The 23142-nt window shown below is 36.2% G+C and overlaps 1 protein-coding gene across 2 annotated transcripts in view; it reads left to right on the forward strand.

Moving 5' to 3' along the window:
- SPAG16 (sperm associated antigen 16) overlaps positions 1-23142 on the forward strand; it is a 1036541-nt gene that overhangs the window by 59264 nt on the left and 954135 nt on the right. For both annotated transcript variants that reach the window (XM_040476151.1, XM_040476150.1), the window contains one exon: positions 1887-1996. In XM_040476151.1, the coding sequence (XP_040332085.1) occupies positions 1887-1996 (110 nt within the window). The remainder of the gene's footprint in view (positions 1-1886; positions 1997-23142) is intronic.

A 23142-nucleotide genomic window follows, 5' to 3' on the forward strand; every position in this document is an offset into this window, starting at 1 on the left:
AATAAACTCATGGTTTACTGGTAACTTCTTTATGAAATTATATTCTGCTATTTAACCTAATTTATAAATGAACACGGTGCATGTTTTTCTAAGTTACTTTGAAGACCAAGTTTGTTTATATTTTGATACGTGATAAGTGGCTTTTGGTAAAAAAGGAATAAATTTCAACACAACATGATGAAATACTTTCTTTTAATTGTATAATCCCAACTACCTGAATAAAGTTAATTCCTTATATTCTGTACTGAATAATTTTACACTGTTCATAAACATGCATTCTAGTTTTAGATATGGGGCTTTCAGTACCTTTCTCTAAGCTTCTGGTCTTAGCATTTCGCAGTGTCATGGCAGACTCTGTCACCTCTCTGATTGCCTGATCAACTTGTATTATGAAATAATACATGCAAATTGTTTAGACCAGTGGCTGTCATATAGTAGAAGATCAGTGAGGCATAAATGCTAATTATAATTATTTTAAATTATTATCATGATCAGGATGTCATTCTTGGGTGTTGAAAAGGAAAATACAATAAAAGAGAACTGGAAGTGAAAAATTTTCCTTAATGTCAGTGAGCCATAATTGCTGCCTTCCCTCCTGCCCCTCCCCCATCCCTCCCCCAAACCCCCACTTACACTTCCCAGATGGGGCTCTAACTTTTAGCACCATCAGGGAGAACAGGCAGTCTGGATACTCAAGTGTTTTGAAGTCTTTTTAGTGGTTTCATGTAGAACTATGTTATTCAATATTCTGTTTTTAGGTTATTGTCCAAGTTGCTTTGGAGATTTTCTCCTTTGTCTGAAACTGGTACTGAGTAGAAAGAATTATATCAGGAAAGAATCTAAATGCCAGCTATGTGCTTCCTTGCCTTAAGAATTCTTTGAGAGACTTGACTCATCCAGATATTTTTGTGTTCATCTTTTCTCTGTTATAAATCTAGTGTTATAATTTAGAACACTTAGTTATTTCTTTTAGTTATGAGTTAATGATTGTAACTGTATGAATTTATTTGCACTCATTTTCCTGTTTAAAAATATAAGGAGAAATTATGTATATGTAAATATGTATATGTATATGGAAAGATGTATAAAAGAAAGAGACTTTCCCTGTCACTTTTATTTTTCCCCCAGGTGGTTTTTTTAGGACTGTTCTCTTTATGTCCAGGAGAGTTTGGAGACTAATGTTACAACTACATTGGAAAATTACCCAATTATTTTCCTTTCTGTTTTTTTTTCAACTTGAGAAGCATGAAGAATAATATTTTGTTAATACAATATTCTTCTAAAAATCTGTTATTTATTACCCAATTCCACAAAGGATATTTTGTCATTGTTTACCATTTACTCCTTTGACCCTCTTCAACTTTATTCATACACACATGAAATCTCATGACAGGAATTTGGAAATAATGTAAGTGGAGATTGGCTATTATGCTCTCTAACTGGCTTATCATGCCATTTAACTGACATTGTAGTAATCACACGCTGAATTTTGGGGAAATGAATTTGACACTTGACTTAAAACATTTTGGTAATGGGGCACCTGGGTGGCTCAGTTGGTAAAGCATCCGACTTTGGCCTAGGTCATGATCTCATGGCTTGTGACTGCAAGCCCCACGTCGGGCTCTGTGCTGACAGCTCAGAGCCTGGAGCCTGCTTCTGATTCTGGGTCCCTCTCTCACTCTGCCCCTCCGCCACTTGTGCTCTAAGAATAAATGAAACATTAAAAAAAAATTAAAAGAACACTTTGGTATTATTTCAATATTACTAGTACAATACTTTAAAAAACACATGTATCATTATGACTTTGGCTTTCATATTTTGATTAAAATTGTATTTATCATTGCAAGACAGTATAGATACTAAGAATAAATTGTGTTATCTTGTAGTTGTTCCTAACCGTGAAAAAGAAAATGCACTGGAAGGTCCTACTCAGAAAGGTCTTCGTGAAGCCAGGGAGAAAAACAAAAGTAACACAAAGATAAAAGATAATACAAAGGTATGGCTTTTTGTTGTTATTTCCATTAAATCATACTTAACTCTCAGATCTTCAGATCCATGAACTCATATGGTATCATTATTTTACTGGAAGAGGAATTTAGAGGTTATGTATATCAAGCCCCAAAGTTCTTAAATGTTACTAATATGTGAGGGACGTATGCTTACTGGTGGCAGAGACAACTCAGTGAATGCTGCCACGCACCCCAATATAATCACAGGCATGTGTGCTTACCTAGTCAGTTTTCTGCTTACTCTGTCCAAAGAAATAACTCCCACGTAGTCCCTTATTTCTTCCCTAATAGTATAACTTTAAACTTTACTTAGTCTTCTTTAAAAGTAGAATGTAAAGAATTATGCCCCATTTAGGAATCTCCTTAGATCTGAGTGCCTTTGCTTTGCAATTGGGCTGATAGTGAAAAACTTCTGTAATGATTGAAGAAAAATGGCACTTGTCAGGATGAGCACTGGGTGTTATGGGTAAGTGGTAAATCACTAAATTCTATTCCTGAAACCATTAGTACGCTATATGTTCACTAACCTGTATTTAAATGAAAAAAATAATAATAAATGAAAAAAAGTATCTGGTCAAAGAGATCAAAAATGAGGAAGAGAGAAAAGTACATAAAACCTGTAAGGAGTTTAATTTCTTGTCATGAAAATTGCATGAAATTCTAGCTGACGTAATGAATTTTCTTACAAAGTACATAATTGTTACCTTTGAGTTCTAAAATATATGAAAACTTCCCATTGGGATGGACCTTCCCTTTTTGCTATCATAAAGCTTTCCCACTCCTCTACCTGCCTTTGAATCTCTGCCAAATGCAAGCAGTGGTGGTGGATGACTCTCTTGCTGTCGATAAGTAGTTATTCTTCTCATTTGGGTGACCTTTGTTTATCTCTACAGAGATTGTTAGGTCTGGGTTCATATAAAGCACCTAAATAAAGAAAAATAAATTAGGATTAAAGATTTTCAGTATGATGGTGGTGCTTGTCATCAGGAACATTTACGTCTTTTTTTTTCCTTTCATTTATTTTTTTAAATTTACATCCGAGTTAGTTAGCATATAGTGAAATAATGATTCCAGTACAATCCAGTGATTCATCCCCTACATGTAACAGACACCCAGTGCTCATCCCAATGAGCATCCCAAGGGCACTCCTTAATGCCCTTGCCTATTTAGCCCATCCCCAAACCCACAACCTCTCCTGCAACCCTCAGTTTGTTCTCTATATTTAGAGTCTCTTAGGTTTTGTCCCCTTTCCTGTTTTTATATTGTTTCCCTTACCTTATGTTCATCTCTTTTGTATTTTAAATTCCACATATGAGTGAAGTCATATGATATTTGCCTTTCTCTGACTAATTTTTCTTAGCATAATACACTCTAGTTCCATCCATGTAGTTGTAAATGGCAAGGTTTCATTCTTTTTGATTGCCAAGTAATACTCCATTGTATATATACGCACATCTTCTTTATCCATTCACGTATCAGTGGACATTTGAGCTCTTTCCATAATTTGACTATTGTCGACAGCACTGCTATAAACATTGGGGTGCATATGCCCTTTCAAAACAGTACACTTGTATCCTTTGGATAAATACCTAGTAGTGCAATTGCTGGGTCATAGGGTAGTTCTATTTTTAGTTTTTTGAGGAACCTCCATACTGTTTTCCAGAGTGACTGCACTTGTTTGCATTCCCACCCGCAGTGCAAAGGGTTCCCCTTTCTCCACATCCTCGCCAACATCTGTTGTTAATGTTAGTCATTCTGACAGGTGTGAGGTGGTATCTCATTGTGGTTTTGATTTGTATTTCCCTGATGATGAGTGATGTTGAGCATTTTTTCATGTGTCTGTTAGCATGTGGATGTCTTCTTTGGAGAAGTGTCTACTCATGTCTCTTGCCCATTTCTTCAGTGGATTATTTGTTTTTTGAGTGTTGAGTTTGATAAGTTCTCTATAGATTTTGGATACTAACCGTTTATCTGATATGTCATTTGCAAATATTTTCTCCCATTCCTTTGGTTTCCTTTTTTTTTTTTTTTTTTTGCTGATTAGTTTTGCTGATTGTTTCCTTTGCTGTGTAGAAGCTTTTTATCTTGATGAAGTCCCAATAGTTTATTTTTGCTTTTGTTTCCCTTGCCTCTGGAGACACGTTGAGTAAGAAGTTGCTGTGGCTGAGGTCAAAGAGGTTTTTGCCTGCTTTCTTTAGCATTTTGATGGCTTTCTGTATTACATTTAGATCTTTGATCCATTTTGAGTTTATTTTTGTGTATGGTGTAAGAAAGTGGTCCAGGCACATTTTTTCTGCATGTTGCTGTCCAGTTTTCCCAGCACCATTTGCTGAAGAGACTGTCTTTATTCCGTTGGATATTCTTGCCTACTTTGTCAAAGATTAGTTGGCCTTACTTTTCTGGGTCCATTTCTAGATTCTCTATTCTGTTCCATTGATCTAAGTATCTATGCCAGTACCATACTTTCTTGATGATTACAGCTTTGTAATACAGCTTGAAGTCCAAGATTGTGATGCCTCCAGCTTTGGTTTTCTTTTTCAGGATAGCTTTGGCTATTTGGGGGTATTTTCTGGATCCATACAAATTTTAGGATTGTTTATTCTAGCTCTGTGAAGAATGCTGGTGATATTCTGATAAAGGTTGCATTAAATATATCGATTGCTTTGGGTAGTATTGACATTTTAACAATATTTATTCTTCCAATTCATGAGAATGGAATATTTTTCCTTTTTTGTGTGTGTGTCTTCAGTTTCTTTCATAGGCTTTCTCTAGTCTTCAGTATATAGATTTGTCACCTCTTTAATTAGGTTTATTCCTAGGTATTTTATGGTTTTTGGTGCAATTGTAAATGGGATCTATTCCTTGATTTCTCTTTCTGTTGCTTCATTATTGGTGTATAGAAGTACAACTGATTTCTGTGCATTGATTTTATATCCTGTGACTTTGCTGAATTCATGGATAAGGGAACATTTTCTTTTTTTAAAAAAAAAAATTTAATGTTTATTTATTTCTGAGACACAGAGAAACAGAGCATGAGTGGTGAGGGGCAGAGAGAGAGGGAGACACAGAATCAGAAGCAGGCTGCAGGCTCTGAGCTGTCAGCACAGAGCCTGACACGGGGCTCGAACTCACAAACCATGAGGTCATGACCTGAGCCGAAGTCAGTCGCTCAACTGACTGAGCCACCCAGTGCCCCAACATTTTCATCTTCTAATGGCATAGGCGTTCTCTTTAAGGTTGTAGTTATACTTAAAAATGATTTGTTGATTCATTCACTAAGTGCTTATGGCTTGTAAGACTACATTAGCAGGGTTGACTTTTTGTATGAGAAAAAGCTACTAAAATATAGTACAAATACATTAAATATTTATGCATAGTATATTCTTTTTAAGTGCATTAAAATTTTTAACATAATACCTACAACATGATAGAAAATTTGGGTCTTACAAAAATGCTAAAGTGCAAAATAAGTGAATTCCTTTTTACTAGTATTTCTCTTAATTTTTTCCCTATAAGTTTGTACCCTTTCTTTGATCAACATCTCCCCAATATCCCTACCTGCAGCCCCAAAGACCATTCTACTCTTTGCTTCTATGAGTTTTTTATTTTTTAGATTCACACATATAAATTATATCATACAGTATTTTTTTTCTGTCTGATTTATTTCACTTAGCATGATTTTCTCAAGACCCATCTATGTTGTGACAAATGGCAGAATGTCCTCTTCTCTTATATCTGAATGCTAATCCATTGCGTGTGTGTGTGTGTGAGTGTGTGGGTGTGTGTGTACACCACATCTTGTTTATTCATTAATCTATAGACAGAGGCCTAGGTTGTTTTCATACCTTACCTATTATGAAAAATGCTGTAATGAACAGGGAGTGCAGATATCTTTTCAAGATCTTGTTTTCATTTCCTTTTGGTATATGTCAGAAGTAGAGTTGTTGCTTCATATGGTAGCTCTATTTTTATTTTATTTTTAAAATTTTTATGTTTATTTCTGAGACAGAGACAGAGCACGAGTGGGGGAGGGGCAGAGAGAGAGGGAGACACAGAAGCAGATGCAGGTTCCAGGCTCTGAGCCCGATGTGGGGCTCGAATTCACAAACCATGAGATCATGACCTGGGCCGAGGTTGGTCACTTAACCGACTGAACCACCCAGGCGCCCCTATTTGTATTTTTTGAAGAAATTTTCATCCTATTTTTCATAGTGGCTGCACCAGTTTACATTCTCATCCACAGTTCACAAGCGTTCCCTTTTCTCCAAATCCTTACTAACAATTATTGTCTGTTGTCTTCTTGGTGATAGCCATTGTAACAAGTAGGAGATGGTATTGCACTGTGGTTTTGATCTCCATTTTCCTGGTGATTAATGATGTTGAGAATCTTTTCATGTACCTGTTGGCTATTTGTATGTGTTCTTTAGAAAAATATATATTCCATACATTTGCCCACTTTTAATTGAGTTATTTATTTATTTTTGTAACTGAGCTGTATGAGTTCTTTATATATTTAGATATTTACCCTTTATCAGATATGTGGCTTGTGAATATTTTCTTCCATTCCACAGGTTGCCTTTTCATTTTGTTGATTGTATTTTGCTGTTCAGAGGCTTTTTAATATAGTCTCACTTGATTTTGCTTTTGTTTCTTGTGCTTTTGATGTCATATCCAAAAAATCATTGGCAAGACCAATGTTAAGAAGCTTTTTCTTATGTTTTCTCTGGGAGTTTCATGGTTTCAGGTCTGAAGTTTAATCAATTTTGAGTTAGTTTTTATGAATAGTGTCAGATGAGTATACAGTTTAATTTCCTGTATGTGGTTATCCAGTTTTCCTAAAACCATTTATTAAAGAGACTTTTTTTTTCCCCATTGAATATTCTTGGGTTCCTTGTAAAATGCTAGTTGATTGCATATATGGGAGTTTATTTCTAGGCTCTCTATTCTGTTCCTTTAGTCTATGTGTCTATTTTTATGTCAGTACTATACTGTTTTGATTACTGTAGCTTTGTAGTATGCTTTGAAATCAAAAGTGTGATACCTTCAGCTTTGTTCTTTTATTCTTGGGATTGCTGTGGCTATTTGCGTCATTGCAGTTTTATACAAATTTTAGGATTTTTTTTCTATTTCTGTGAAAAATGCTGTTAGAATTTTGATAGAGGTTATATTGAATATATAGATGGCTTTGGGTAGTATGGGCATTTTAACAATATTAATTCTTCTCAGTACTTGGGAACAGAATATCTGTGTCTTCCTTAGTTTCTTTCATCAATGTTTTGTAGTTTTCATTGTACAGATCTTTCACTTCCTTGATTAAATTTATTCCTAAGTATTTTATTTTTTTTTATGCTATTGTGAATGGGATTGCATTCTTTATTTCTTTTTTATTCATTTTATTGTGTATAGAGACACAATTGACTTTTTGTATTTTGATTTTATATTCTGAATCTTTACTGAACTTGTTGATTAGTTCTAACTGTTTTTCATTGAGTCTTTTGGGTTTATATATAAATAAGATCATTTCACCTGCAAAGAAGGTAATTTTATTTTTTTTTCCTATTTGGATGCTTTTCAATTCTCATTTACTTTTGGCTTTGGGGGCAATGTCATCTTTTCAATATGAAAGAAAGGAGCAAGCTCAACACAAAAATAGAAATTTGAATTGCAGAATAGGATTAAACCAAGGGCGGGTTGTGGGGGGGGGAGGCAAAAGCAAAAGGAAGAAATGAGATGTTGCCAAGAGAAAGAGGGTCTCTGTCTCTTTACCTTTAGTAAATGAGTCAAATATTTAGATGGCAGTACACATCTTTTTTTTTTAAGGTTTATTTATTTTGAGAAAGACAGAGAGAATACAAGTGGGGGGGCAGAGAGAGAAAGAGACAGAAAATCTCAAGTAGGGTTGAGATGCAGAGTTGGAACTCAGGAAACTGTGAAATCATGACCTGAGCTGAAACCAAGAATTGTACGCTTAACCAACTGAGCCACTCAGGCGCCCCACATATATATACAGCAGGGCTGGTATTCTGGGGGGAGTAAGAAAAGTTCAGGATGTGGAAGGACTTTCTAGAAGCTTGGGGACTAAAGCTAGTCTCTTTCCACTCTTGACCCCTTTCTCTGATCAGTGAAAGAAGGAATCCATTTGGTGCTTTTTATTTCTTGATCTTGCCTGATTGCTCTAGCTAAGACCACCAGTACTATGTTGAATAAGAGTGATGAGAGTGGGCAGCCTTGCCTGGTTCCTGATATTAGAAGAAAACCTTCAACCTTTCACAATTTAGTCTGATGTTAGCTGTGGGTTTCTTGTGTATGGCTTTTATTATGTGGAGGTATATTTTTTCTCTAACCAATTTATTGATTTTTTTTTTTCATGAAAGGATGTTGAGCCTTGTTAAGTGCTTTTCTTACATCTTTTGAGATCATCATATGATTTTTATCCTTCATTCTTTTTTTATGTTTCTTTTCTTTCTATAATTTATTTATTTTTTATAATTTACATCCAAGTTAGTTAGCACATGGTGCAACAATGATTTCAGGATGAGATTCCTTAAGCCTCTTACCCATTTAGCCCATCCCCCGTCCCACGAACCCTCCAACAACCCTGTTTGTTCTCTGTATTTAAGAGTCTCTTATGTTTTGCCTCCCTCTCTGATTTTATATTATTTTTGCTTCCCTTTTGTTCATCTGTTTTATATCTTAAAGTCCTCATATGAGTGAAGTCATATGATTTTTGTCTTTCTCTGACTAATTTTGCTCAGCATAATACCCTCTAGTTCCATCCACGTGGTTGCAAATGGCAAGATTTCATTCTTTTTGATTGCTGAGTAATACCCCATTGTATATACATATACCACATCTTCTTTATCCATTCATCCATTGATGGACATTTGGGCTCTTTCCATACTTTGGCTATTGTTGATAGTGCTGCTATAAACATTGGGGTGCATGTGTCCCTTCAAAACAACATACCTGTATCCCTTGGAGAAATACCTAGTAGTGCAATTGCTGGGTCATAGGGTAGTTCTACTTTTAATTTCTTGAGGAAGCTCCATACTGTTTTCCGAGGGGCTGCACCAGTTTGCATTCCCACCAGTAGTGCAAAAGAGATACTCTTTCTCCTCATCCTTGCCAACATCTGTTGTTGCCTGAGTTGTTAATGTTAGTCATTCTGACAGGTGTGAGGTGGTATCTCATTGTGGTTTTGATTTGTATTTCCCTGATGATGAGTGATGTTGAGCATTTTTTCATGTGTCTGTTAGCCATCTGGATGTCTTCTTTGGAAAAGTGTCTATTCATGTCTTTTGCCCATTTCTTCAATGGATTATTTGTTTTTTGTGTGTGGAGTTTGATAAGTTCTCTATAGACTTTGGATACTAACCCTTTATCTGATATGTCACTTGCAAATATTTTCTCCCATTCCTTTGGTTTCCTTTTAGTTTTGCTGATTGTTTCATTTGCTGTGAAGAAGCTTATTATTTTGATGAGGTCCTAATAGTTCATTTTGGCTTTGGTTTCCCTGGCCTCCGGAGATGTGTTGAGTAAGAGGTTGCTGTGACTGAGGGCAAAGAGGTTTTTGCCTATTTCTCCTTGAGGATTTTGATGGTTTTCTGTCTTACATTTAGGTCTTTCATCCATTGTGAATTTACTTTTGTGTATGGTGTAAAAAGTTTTCCAGGGTTCATTCTTCTGCATGTTGCTGTCCAGTTTTCCCAGCACCATTTGCTGAAGAGACTTTCTTTATTCCATTGGGTATCTTTCCTGCTTTGTCAAAGATTAGCTGGCCATATGTTTGTGGGTCCATTTCTGGGTTCTCTATTCTGTTCCATTGATCTGAGTGTCTGTTTTTGTGGCATATTGTCTTGATGATTACAGCTTTGTAATAAATCTTGAAATCTGGGATTGTGTTGCTCCCAGCTTTGGTTTTCTTTTGCAAGATTGCTATGGCTATTCAGGGTCTTTTCTGGTTTCATACAAATTTTAGGATTATTTGTTCTAGCTCTGTGAAGAATGCTGGTATTATTTTGGTAGGTATTGCATTGTATACGTAGATTGCTTTGGGTAGTATTGACATTTTAATAGTATTTTTTCTTCCTATCCAGGAGCATGGACTATTTTTCCTTTTTTTTTGTGTCTTCTTCAATTTCTTTCATAAGCTTTCTATAGTTTTCAGTGTATAGATTTTTTACCTCTTTGGTTAGATTTATTCCTAGGTATTTTATGGTTTTTGGTGCAATTATAAATGGGATCTATTTCTTGATTTCTCTTTCTGTTGCTTCATTACTGGTGTATAGGAATGCAACCAATTTCTATGCATTGATTTTATATCCTGCAACTTTGCTGAATTCATGGATCAGTTCCAGCAGTTTTTTGGTGGAATCTTTTGGGTTTTCCATATAGAGTATCATGTCGTCTACAAAGAGTGTAAGTTTGACCTCCTCTTGGCTGATTTGGATACCTTTTATTTCTTTGTGTTGTCTGATTGCTGAGGCTAAGACTTCCAATACTATGTTGAATAACAGTGGTGAGGGTGGACATCCCTGTTTTGTTCCTGACCGTAAGGGGAAATCTCTCAGTTTTTCCCCATTGAGGATGATATTAGCAGTGGGTCTTTCATATATGGCCTTATGATCTCGAAGTATGATCTTTCTATCCCTACTTTCTTGAGGGATATTTATCAAGAAAGAGTGCTGTATTTTGTCAAAATACTTTCTCTGAATCTATTGAGAGGATCATGTGGTTCTTGTCCGTTCTTTTATTGATGCAATGTATCACATTGATTATTTTGCAGATATTGAACCAGACTTGTATCCCAAGTATAAATTCCACTTGGTCATGGTAAATAATTTTTTTAATGTATTGTTGGATCTTGCTGGCTAGTATCTTGTTGAGGATTTTTGTGTCCATGTTCATCAGGGAAATTGGTCTATAGTTCTCCTTTTTGTGGGATCTCTGTCTGGTTTTGGAATCAAGGTAATGCTGGCTTCATAGAGTTTGGAAGTTTTCCTTCCATTTCTATGTTTTGGTACAGCTTCAAGAGAATAGGTGTTAAATCTTCTTTAAATGTTTGGTAGAATTCCTCTGGAAAGCCATCTGGTCCTGGACTCTTGTTTTTGGGGAGATTTTTGATTACTACCTCAATTTCTTTACTGGTTATGGATCTGTTCAAATTTTCTATTTCTTCCTGTTTCAGTTTTGGTAGTTTATATGTTTCTAGGAATTTGTCCATTTCTTCCAGATTGCCCATTTTATTGGCGTTTAATTGTTCATAATATTCTCTTATTATTATTTGTATTTTTTCTGTGTTGGTTGTGATCTCTCCTCTTTTATTCTTGATTTTATTTGTTTGTTTGGGTCCTTTCCTTTTGGTTTTTGACCAAACTGGCTAGTGGTTTATCAATTTTATTAATTATTTCAAAGAACCAGCTTCTGGTTTCATTGATCTATTCTACTTTTGTTGTTGTTGTTGTTGTTGTTGTTGTTGTTGTTTTGTGTGTGTGTGTGTGTGTGTGTGTGTGTTTTTGGTTTTGATAACATTGATTTCTGCTCTAATCTTTATTATTTCCTATCTTCTGCTGGTTTGGGGTTTTATTTGCTGTTATTTTTCCAGCTATTTAAGGTGTAAAGTCAGGTTGTATATCTGTGACCTTTCTTCCTTCTTAAGGAAGGCCTGGATTGCTATATACTTCCTCTTATGACCGCCTTTGCTCCATCCCAGAGGTGTTGGGTTGTGGTGTTATTATTTTCATTAGCTTCTATGTCCTTTTTAATTTCCTCCTTAACTTTTTGGTTAGCCTTTTCATTCTTTAGTAGAATGGTTTAGTCTCCAAGTATTTGTTATCTTTCCACATTTTTGTCTTGTGGTTGATTTCAAGTTTCATAGCATTGTGGTCTGAAAATATTCATGGTATGATCTCGATCTTTTTGTACTTGTTGAAGGTTGATTTCTGTTGAAGTATGTGATCTATTCTGGAGAGCATTTCATGTGCACTGGAGAAGAATGTGTATTCCACTACTTTAGGATGAAATGTTCTGAATATATCTTTTAAGTCCATCTGGTCCAATGTGTCATTCTAAGCCATTGTTTCCTTGTTGATTTTCTGTTTAGATGATCTGTCCATTGTTGTAAGTGGGGTGTTGAAGTCCCCTACTAATATGGTATTATTATCAATGAGTTTCTTTATGTTTGTGATTAATTTGTTTATACATTTGTGTGCTTTCACATTTAGAGCATAAATGTTTACAATTGTTAGATCTTCTTTGTGTATAGACCCCTTAATTATGATATAATTCCAGTCTCCATATCTTGTTACAGTTTTTAAAGTCTACATTGTTTGATATAAGTGTGGCTACTCTGGCTTTCTTTTGGTGACCATTAGCTTGATAGATGGTTCTCCATCCCCTTACTTTCTATCTGAAGGTGTCTTTAGATCTAAAGTGGGTATCTTGTAAATAGCATATAGATGGATCTTATTTTCTTATCCATTCTGTCTTTTGTCTTTATCCATCCCTATGTCTTTTGATTGGAGCATTGAGTCCATTGACATTTAGAGTGAGTGGTGAAGGATATGAATTTATTGCCATTATGTTCTTGTAGAGTTGAAGTTTCTGGTGGTGTTCTCTGGTCCTTTCTAGTAATTGTTGCTTTTGGTCTTTTTTTTCCCCCATATTTTCTCCCCTTAGAGAGTCCCCCTTAAAAGTGGTCATGATCTCCTTTAATTTTTGTTTGTCTGGGAAGCTTTTAATCTCTCCTTCTATTTTGAATGACAGACTTTCTGGATAAAGAATTCTTGGCTGCATATTTTTCTGATTCAGCACAATGAATATATCCTGACACTCCTTTCTGGCCTGCCAAGTTTCTGTAGATAGGTCTGCTGCAGACCTAATCTGTCTTTCCTTGTAGGTTAAGGACTTTTTTTTACCTTGCTGTTTTCATGATTCTTTCCTTGCCTGGGTATTTTGTGAATTTGACTATGATATGCCTTGTTGATTGTCAGTTTTTGTTGAATCTAATAGGAGTCCTCTGTGCTTCCTGGATTTTGATGTCCGTGTCTTTCCCCACGTTAGGAAAGTTTTCTGCTATGATTTGCTCACATAACTCTTCCACCCCTTTTTCTGTCTCTTCATCTTCTGGGACCCCTATGATTCTGATGTTGTTCCTTTTTAATAAGTCAATGATTTCTCTAATTATTAAATTGTGCTCTTTTGCCCTATCTCCCTCTTTTTCTCTGCTTCATTGTTCTCCATAAGTTTGTCTTCTATATCACTGATTCACTCCTCTGCCTCATCCATCCTTGTCGCTGTGGTATCTATTCGAGATTGCAGCTCAGTTATAGCATTTTTTATTTCATCCTGACTAGCTTTTATCTCCACAGAAAGGGATTCTAATCTGTTTTCAAACCCAGCTAGTATTCTTATTCTCGTGATTCTAAATTCTGGTTCAGATGTATTGCTTATATCTGTGTTGATTAAATCCCTGGCTGTCATTTCTTCCTGTTCTTTCTTTTGGGGTGAATTCCTTCATTTCATCACTTCAAAGGAAGAAAAGGAATTAATACAGTAAAAGAAAAATTAAAAAACTAAAAACAACACAAAAAATCAAATAAAGGATGCTAGATCCTAGGTGTGTTCTGGTCTGGTTGTTGAAAGGAGCTTGATAGATTAGAGAAAAAAGGGAAAGATAAAAGCAAAAAAAAAAAAAGGAAAATGTTTGAAAATTAGAAAAAATGATTACAATGAAATAGAAAAAAATGAAATGATGGAAGTAAAAAAATAGAATTTGAAAAATTTACCAAAAGGTAAAAATAGAGTAGAAAAAAAATAAAATATTTTTAATAGAAATGGAAAATAAAAATAAACATTTTCTCTTTCTGTATTCAAGAATAAGAAAAGAAAAAAAAACCCAGCAAACAGACTGAAGTACGATTGAAATTACATCAGTTTCCCCTAGAAGTCGAACTATGAAGCACATTATAGTCTGTAAACTAAGCAGGTGGAGAGACTTATGTTGTTCCTGAAGAGCGATGTTGGCCCATTTGCATGGGGCTTAGTGTAATGGCTCCATTCTCCACTAGATGGTGCTGTTTAGCTTACTGCGGTGAATTGTTGTGGTGTCTGTAGGTGTTTTTGCACATGCACAGGAGAGGTGAAAATGGCATCACCCAGCTACCCCATCTCTAGTATCAGAACTTTGCTCTCCCTGACCAGCAATCATAAACCCCTCCTTTGTCTCCAGCTTCTGTACACTCCCTGCTTTTATATAATCCATGGCTAACCCATCAGGTTGCCAAGTGGTACCTCCCTCTTGAGTTTTATCTCATATGCAGCTGTGTTTCCCAACCCCACACTTCTGAATGACTGCAACTTTGACTCGCTCAGACCTTCTGGGGGAGGGTCTCACTGAGCAATTGTCAGGTGCTGGCCCACCCCCAGAAACATTCAAGAGACCACGCTGCTGCTGATGTCCAGAGACTGTGGCTAGGTGCCAGCCCACCTCAGAAAAAGTTCATGCAACTGTGTAGCAGCAGCATTTCAGGTATTGTGGAAAATCACAACACACATCTGGTGCCAGGCTTCTCCCTTAACATCCTTGTTCCAGCACCAGTGAATGTGATTGTTTTCTGGGGTCTGCTGGGACCTTTGCCTGTGGGGGCTGCACAGCTTCTACAAAATGTCCTCCCAGCAAGGGAACCACTTCTCCCAAGTGGCCTGAGGACCCCCGAGGACCTCACTCTCTGCTCCTGGGGATTCACCATTCCCACCAGAAGACCGCCAGGTATTAAGCTGTGGAGTTTCAGACTCTGTGCTCCTCCTGTTTATAGAGTCTTGATGAAATTTAAACCCTCTCCTTTCTCCTTTTTCCCTTTTTTGTTCAGTCCCTTATGTGCTCTTTATTTTCTCTCTAGCTGCTTTTGGGCAGGGGTGATGCTTTCTGTACTCTCCCCCAATCTCCGTCCTTTCTCTGGAGCAAAAAACAGCTCCTTGACCTCTGTGGCTTTCTCCCCCAGCTCACCTCTCTGTGCCATGTACCTGCTGAGTCGCTGGTTCAGGTTGTGCAGATTGTTGTATTGATTCTCAAGTCCGTTTTCTGGGCCAACTGGATGGTTTAGTGTTGATCTGGCTGTATTTCAGGGATGAGAGATGCAAAAAAATCTTCCACGCTGTTCCATTGTCTTGTCCCCCTCCCTTATCTTTCATTATTTAATTGAATGTTATCATATTTGTTGATTTGCTAATGTTGAACCAGCCTTGCATCTCAGGAATAAATTTCACTTGATCACGGTGTATGATTGTTTTAATGCATTGTTTGAAGCCAGATTGCTAGTGTTTTGTTGCAAATATTTGTACCTTTCTTCATCAGGGATATTGATCTATAGTTTTCTTGTAGTATTGTATTCTGGTTTTTGTAGCAGGGTAATGCTGGCCTTGAAAGATGAGTTTAGAAGTGCACCATCCTCTTTAATTTTTTGGAAGAGTTTGAGAAGGATTATCATTAATTTTTCTTTAAATATTTGGTAGGATTCATCAATGGAGCCATTTGGTTCTGGCCGTTTCTGTGTTGGGAGGTTTTTGGTTACTGATTCAGTATCCTTAATTGTTATTAGTCTGTTCAGATTTTTCATTTCATGATTTAATCTTGGTAGATTGTATGTTTCTTGAAATTTATCTATTTCTTCTAGGGTATACACTTTGCATGTAATTGTTCATTGCAGTCTCTATGGTTATATGCATTTCTGTGCTTAGTTGTATCTCTTCTTTCAATTCTGATTTTATATATTCATCATCTCTTTTTTTTGTCTTAGTCTAACTAAAGGTTGGTGAATTTTGTTTGTATTTTGAAAAAAACACTGTAAATTCTTATCTTTTCCATTGTTTTTATGGTTTCTGTTTCATTTATTTCTTTTCGGATCCTTTTATTTTCTTCCTTCTCCTAATTTTGGTCTTAATTTTTCTTCTTTTTCTAGTTCTTTGAGGTATAAAGTTAGCTCGGTAATTTGAGATATTTCTTTTTTCTTAATAAATGCATTTGTCACTATAAACTTCCCCCTAAGAGCAGCTTTTATTAGCATCCTCTAGGTTTGGGTGTATTGTGTTTCAATTTTTGTTTGTTTAAAGATTTTGTTTTATTTCACTTTTGATTTATTTTTCAACCATTGGTTGTTTAAGGGTGTGTTTAGTTTCTACATGTTTTTAAATTTTCTGGCTTTCCTTTTGTTGATTTCCCATTTCATAATATTGTGATCAGAAAAGATAGTTGGTATTATTTCAGTCTTTTTATTTTTTTTTTTAACAATTTTTTTTTTTTAATTTTTGGGACAGAGAGAGACAGAGCATGAATGGGGGAGGGGCAGAGAGAGAGGGAGACACAGAATCGGAAACAGGCTCCAGGCTCCGAGCCATCAGCCCAGAGCCTGACGCGGGGCTCGAACTCACGGACCGCAAGATCGTGACCTGGCTGAAGTCGGACGCTTAACCGACTGCGCCACCCAGGCGCCCCTATTTCAGTCTTTTTAAATTTGCAGACTTGTTTTGTGTCTTACTCTATGATCTATCCTGGAGAATGTTCTTAGTGCATTTGAGAAGAATGCGTTTTGGATGGAATGTTCTCTTTATGTGTTTTAGGTCCATTTGGTCTAAAGTATAATTCAAGTCTAATGTTTCCGTTTTTATTTTCTGTCTGGATTATCTATCCATTGCTAAAAGTAGGATATTGAAGTCCCTTATTTTATTGTGGTCTGTTTGTTCTTCACATCTGTTGATTTTCACTTAGTATGTTTAGGTAATTTGATAATGGCTGTGCACATATTTGCAATTGTTAAATCTTGATAAACTGATATCTTTATCACTATATAATGGCCATCTCTACCATTTTTGGCTTAAATTCCATTTTGTCTGATATAAGTGTCTTCTTGCTTTCTTTTGGTTTCTACTTGCATGTGATATCTTTTGCCATCCTTTTACTCTGAGCCTATGTATTTACTTAAAGTTGAGGTGAACCTCTTATAGACAGCGTATAGTTTTTTTCTTTATCATTGATCTACTGTGTATCTTCTGATTGGAGAATTCAGTCATTTACTCCATTTACATTTGTAGTAATTATTGGTATGTAAGAACTTACTAATATCTCCTAATTAATTACTTTTTGGCTGTTTTGTAGTTTTACACCTTTTTTCCTTTTCTTGCTGCCTACCTTTGTGAATTGGTGCTGTCCTATGAGGGTATTATCTGATTCCCTTGTCTTTATCTCTTGTGGATCTGCTATAAGTTTTTGCTTTATAGTTATCATGAGGCTGACATAAAATGTCATATAGGTATAATAGTCCATTATATGTTGATAGAACCTTAACTTCAGTTGCATACAAAACCTTGACCCTTTTACCTCCCACCCCTTTATGTTTTTGATGTCACAGTTTATTTCTTTTTTGTGTTGTGTATTTGTTAAGAAATTACAGTAGCCATAGTTGCTTTTAATACTCTTTTCCTTTAACTTTTTTAATACAGTTAACTGGTTACTACATCATCATATTACAGAATTAGAGTATTCTAAATCTGACTGTATATTTGCCTTTACCAGCGTGTTGTTTCTTTTGAGAAGTTTTTGTGTTACTAATTAGTGTCTTTTTACTTCAGCTTGAAGATCTCCTTTCAGGATTTCTTGTGAACCATGTTATGTGGTGATGAACTCCCTCAGCTTTTACTTGTTTGGAAAAATATTTCTTCTTCCTTTCTGAAAGATAGCTGGATACAGTGTTTTTGGCTGGCAGGGTTTTTTTTTGTAGCACTTTAACTGAATAATTCCTCTTTTGATTGTTCTGTAAGATTTCTGCCGAGAAATCCACATATAGCTTAATGGAGGTGCCTTTGTAGTCATATTATTTTCTCTTGCTACTTTTAGGATTCTCTGATTTTGATGTTTGACATTTTCATTATAATGTATCTTAGAGAAGACTATTTTGAATTGAAATAGTGGGAGGGTCTATTAGCTCCCTGAACTTTGATGTGCATGTTTTTTTCCCCCAGGTTTGGGAAGTTCTCAGCTATTATTTCTTTAAATAAACTTTCTGTCCCCTTCTCCCTCTCTTCTTCTGGAACTCCAATAATTCTGATATTGGTGCTTTTATTCATGGCATTCAATAAGTCATGTATACTTTCTTCACTCTTACTCACTGTTTTCTCTTTGTTCCTCTCTGGCTTGGTTATTTAAAAATTCTTATTCTCTAACTCGTCTATTTTTCTTCTATTTGATTTATTCTTATGTTGATGTTCTCTGTTGAATTTTTTTTATTTTATTCATTCATTTAATTCTTTAGCTCCAGAATTTCTATTGTTTGTTTGTTTATATCACTTTGTTAAATTTCTCATTTATGTTTATATATTGGTTTTCTGACTTTTGTTGAATTGTCTTTGTTTTGTGAACTCATTAAGTTTTCTCAAAATAGCTATTTTGAATTCTTTAGGGTGAATTGCAGATCTCAGTATCTTTGGGTTTTGTTACTTGAAGAGTATAGTGCTCTTTTGGTGATGTCACGTTTTCTTGATTCTTCATGTTCCTTGAAGTTTTGCATTGCTGTTTTCACATTTGAAGTAGCAATCACCTCTTTCAGTCTTTACTAGCTGCCTTCAGGTTAGAGATACTTTTTCTTGTATTATTTCAAAATAAGAGGCCTTTGGAGTGTAATCATAAAAGCAACTTTATTTATGTGACCTGCAGTCCTTTAAAACTACTTAGTGGAGGTAATTCCTCTTATCTCTGAATGAAAATTTAGTGTAGTCTTCATTAGCATTATTAGTTAATTCTGTGTTGACTTTAGGTTGCAAAACATAAGCCTAAAATCAGTAATTAGAGATAGACAGCTTTCCAGGGCACCTGGGTGCCTCGGTTGGGCATCCAACTCTTGATTTCAGCTCATGTCATGATCCCAGGGTTGTGTGATCAAGCCCTGGGTCGGGCACTGCACTGAGCGTGGTACCTGCTTAAGATTCTCTCTTTCTGTCTTTCTTTCTCTCTCATTAAAAGCTTTGTGTAATATCAAAGCTCCACATATAAGTTAAATCATCTTCCAGCTGGCCCTGCTTTGGTCTAGATACTTTCAGAGGGGCACAGATGTGATATTAGTTGTATGTGGTCCTTCCTATTTCTTTCCATTTTCTTTTCCTTTTTCTTTTCCAGTTTGTTAACTTGTAAGGTTGAAGTTGGAAAAGGGAGGAACTGTAGAGGAATAGAAAAGTTATTATTTGACTCAATCCACTTTATGATGGCTTCAGGCTCTTTGAATCTGGCATCTATGCAAAGCTGTTGCTCTCATGGGTACTATCATGAATTCTTCCAGCTGCCCTCCCAAGTCCTCTAAGGAACTTCCTTTCTTGAGCCAGTGCTTCTCCTTGGGCCAGCCTCCATATTCCCCCTAGTGGTACACTTTATAGTTTCTTTCTACTTGAGTTTATTTTCCCTATCAGGCTGCCCTTTAGATATTTTAAAAAACAATTTTAGGTCAATATTTCTACTAGTATCACATTCTGATCCCTATGATATTCCTGCCCTGTATCCCTCTTGAAGAGGTAGGACACACATGAGGACTTTCTCTAAGGAAATCCTCCTCAAACATACTCTTCATACTTTTAACCATCCTATATATTTAATGTGTGTAAAAGGTTCAAAAGTGTCAACTGTTTTTAGTTAAATCTTTTAAAATTTTTGCAAATGGGCTAATACTTCCATTAGACGATAGAAAGTATAGAATGATGGTGCTTTTATGAAACTTGTAATTTAATATCTCATCATTCTTTTCCATATAATCTTTTAAGTATTTTTATTATTTAAGACTTGTCAAATTTCAGCTGAACATAGATGAAGCTTTTATTTATTTGTGTTTGTTTTTCATATCTTATATAACATAGAAGAATTTTTCAGTCTAAGAGTGGTGTTGTCCTTTAGCTCAGGGAATTTCTTTTTTTTTTAATATGAAATTTATTGTCAAATTGGTTTCCATACAACACCCAGTGCTCATGCAAACAGGTGCCCTCCTCAATACCCATCACCCACCCTCCCGTCAACCCTCAGTTTGTTGTCAGGTTTTAAGAGTCTCTTATGGTTTGGCTCCCTCCCTCTCTAACCTCTTTTGGTTTTTTTTCCTTCCCCTCCCCCCATGGTCTTCTGTTAAGTTTCTCAGGATCCACATAAGAGTGAAAACATATGGCATCTGTCTTTCTCTGTATGACTTATTACACTTAGCACAACACTCTCCATTTCCATCCATGTTGCTACAAAAGGCCATATTTCATTCTTTCTCATTGCCATGTAGTATTACGTTGTGTATATAAACCACAATTTCTTTATCCATTCATCATTTGATGGACATTTAGGCTCTTTCCATCATTTGGCTGTTGTTGAGAGTGCTGCTATAAACATTGGGGTACAAGTGCCCCTATGCATCAGCACTCCTTTACCCTTGGGTCAATTCCTAGCAGTACTATTGCTGGGTGATAGGGTAGATCTATTTTTAATTTTTTTAGGAAACTCCACAGGGTTTTCCAGAGCGGCTGCACCAGTTTGCATTCCCACCAACAGTGCAAGAGGGTTCCCGTTTCTCCACAACCTCGCCAGCACCTATAGTCTCCTGATTTGTTCATTTTAGCCACTCTGACTGGCATGAGGTGGTATCTTAGTGTGGTTTTGATTTGTATTTCCCTGATGAGGAGTGACGTTGAGCATCTTTTCATGTGCCTGTTGGCCATCTGGATGCCTTCTTTAGACAAATGTCTATTCATGTTTTCTTCCCACTTCTTCACTGGATTATTTGTTTTTTTGGGTGTGGAGTTTAGTGAGCTCTTTATAGATTTTGGATACTAGCCCTTTGTCCGATATGTCATTTGCAAATATCTTTTCCCATTCCATTGGTTGCCTTTTAGTTTTGTTGATTGTTTCCTTTGCTGTGCAGAAACTTTTTATCTTCATGAGGTCCCAATAGTTCGTTTTTGCTTTTAATTCCCTTGCCTTTGGGGATGTGTCAAGTAAGAAATTGCTGTGGCTGAGGTCAGAGAGGTCTTTTCCTGCTTTCTCCTCTAGGGTTTTGATGGTTTCCTGTCTCACATTTAGGTCTCTCATCCATTTTGAGTTTATTTTTGTGAATGTTGTGAGAAAGTGGTGTAGTTTCATTCTTCTGCATGTTGCTGTCCAGTTCTCCCAGCACCATTTGTTAAAGAGACTGCCTTTTTTCCATTGGATATTCTTTCCTGCCTTGTCAAAGATTAATTTGCCATACTTTTGTGGGTCTTAATTCTGGGGATTCTATTCTATTCCATTGGTCTATGTGTCTGTTTTTGTGCCAATACCATGCTGTCTTGATGATTACAGCTTTGTAGTAGAGGCTAAAGTCTGGGATTGTGATGCTTCCCACTTTGGTTGTCTTCTTCAATATTACTTTGGCTATTCGGGGCCTTTTGCGGTTCCATACAAATTTTAGGATTGCTTGTTCTACCCTTGAGAGGAATGCTGGTGCAATTTTGATTAGGATTGCATTGAATGTGTAGATAGCTTTGGGTACTATTGACATTTTGACAATATTTATTCTTCCAATCCATGAGCATGGAATGTTTTTCCATTTCTTTATATCTTCTTCAATTTCCTTCATAAGCTTTCTATAGTTTTCAGCATACAGATCTTGTACATCTTTGGTTAGGTTTATTCCTAGGTATTTTATGCTTCTTTGTGCAATCGTGAATGGGATCAGTTTCTTTATTTGTCTTTCTGTTGCTTCATTATTAGTGTATAAGAATGCAACTGATTTCTGTACATTGATTTTGTATCCTACAACTTTGCTGAATTCATGTATTAGTTCTAGCAGAGTTTTGGTGGGGTCTATTGGGTTTTCCATGTATAATATCATGTCATCTGCAAAAAGTGAAAGCTTGACTTCATAACTGCCAATTTTTATGTCTTTGATTTCCTTTTGTTGTCTGATTGCTGATGCTAGCACTTCCAACACTATGTTAAACATCAGCATTGAGAGTGGACATCCCTGTCGTGTTCCTGATCTCAGGGAGAAAGCTGTTTTTCCCCATTGAGGATGATATTAGCTGTGGGCTTTTCATAAATGGCTTTTATGATGTTTAAGTATGTTCCTTCTATCCCGACTTTCCTGAGGGTTTTTATTAAGAAAGGATACTGAATTTTGTCAAATGCTTTTTCTGCATCGATTGACAGCATCATATGGTTCTTATCTTTTCTTTTATTAATGTGATGTATCACGTTGATTGATTTGCAAATGTTGAACCAGCCATGCATCCCAGGAATGAATCCCACTTGATCATGGTGTATAATTCTTTCTATATGATTTTGATTTTGATTTGATAGTATCTTATTGAGAATTTTTGCATCCATATTCATCAGAGATATTGGCCTATAGTTCTCTTTTTTTACTGGGTCTCTGTCTGGTTTATGAATCAAAGTAATGCTGGCTTCATAGAATGAGTCTGCAAGTTTTCCTTCCCTTTCCATTTTTTGGAACAGCTTGAGAAGGATGGGTATTATCTCTACTTTATTTTTTTTTTTTTTAATTTTTTTTTTAACCTTTATTTATTTTTGAGACAGAGAGAGACAGAGCATGAACGGGGGAGGGGCAGAGAGAGAGGGAGACACAGAACCGGAAACAGGCTCCAGGCTCTGAGCCATCAGCACAGAGCCCGACGCGGGGCTCGAACTCACGGACCGCGAGATCGTGACCTGAGCTGAAGTCGGACGCTTAACTGACTGAGCCACCCAGGCGCCCCTATTATCTCTACTTTAAATGTCTGGTAGAATTCCCCTGGGAAGCCATCTGGTCCTGGACTCTTATTTGTTGGGAGATTTTTGATAAACGATTCAATTTCTTCACTGGTTATGGGTCTGTTCAAGTTTTCTATTTCTTCCTGATTGAGTTTGGAAGTGTGTGCGTGTTTAGGAATTTGTCCATTTCCTCCAGGTTGTCCAGTTTGTTGGTATATAATATTTCATAGTATTCCCTGATAATTGCTTGTATTTCTGAGGGATTGCTTGTAATAATTCCATTTTCATTCATGCTTTTATCTACTTGGGTCATCTCCCTTTTCTTTTTGAGAAGCCTGGCTAGAGGTTTATCAATTTTGTTTATTTTTTCAAAAA

Source organism: Herpailurus yagouaroundi, unplaced genomic scaffold (assembly GCF_014898765.1).
Source record: "Herpailurus yagouaroundi ecotype Mexico unplaced genomic scaffold, PumYag 140, whole genome shotgun sequence".
NCBI classification, from domain to species: Eukaryota; Metazoa; Chordata; class Mammalia; order Carnivora; family Felidae; genus Herpailurus; species Herpailurus yagouaroundi.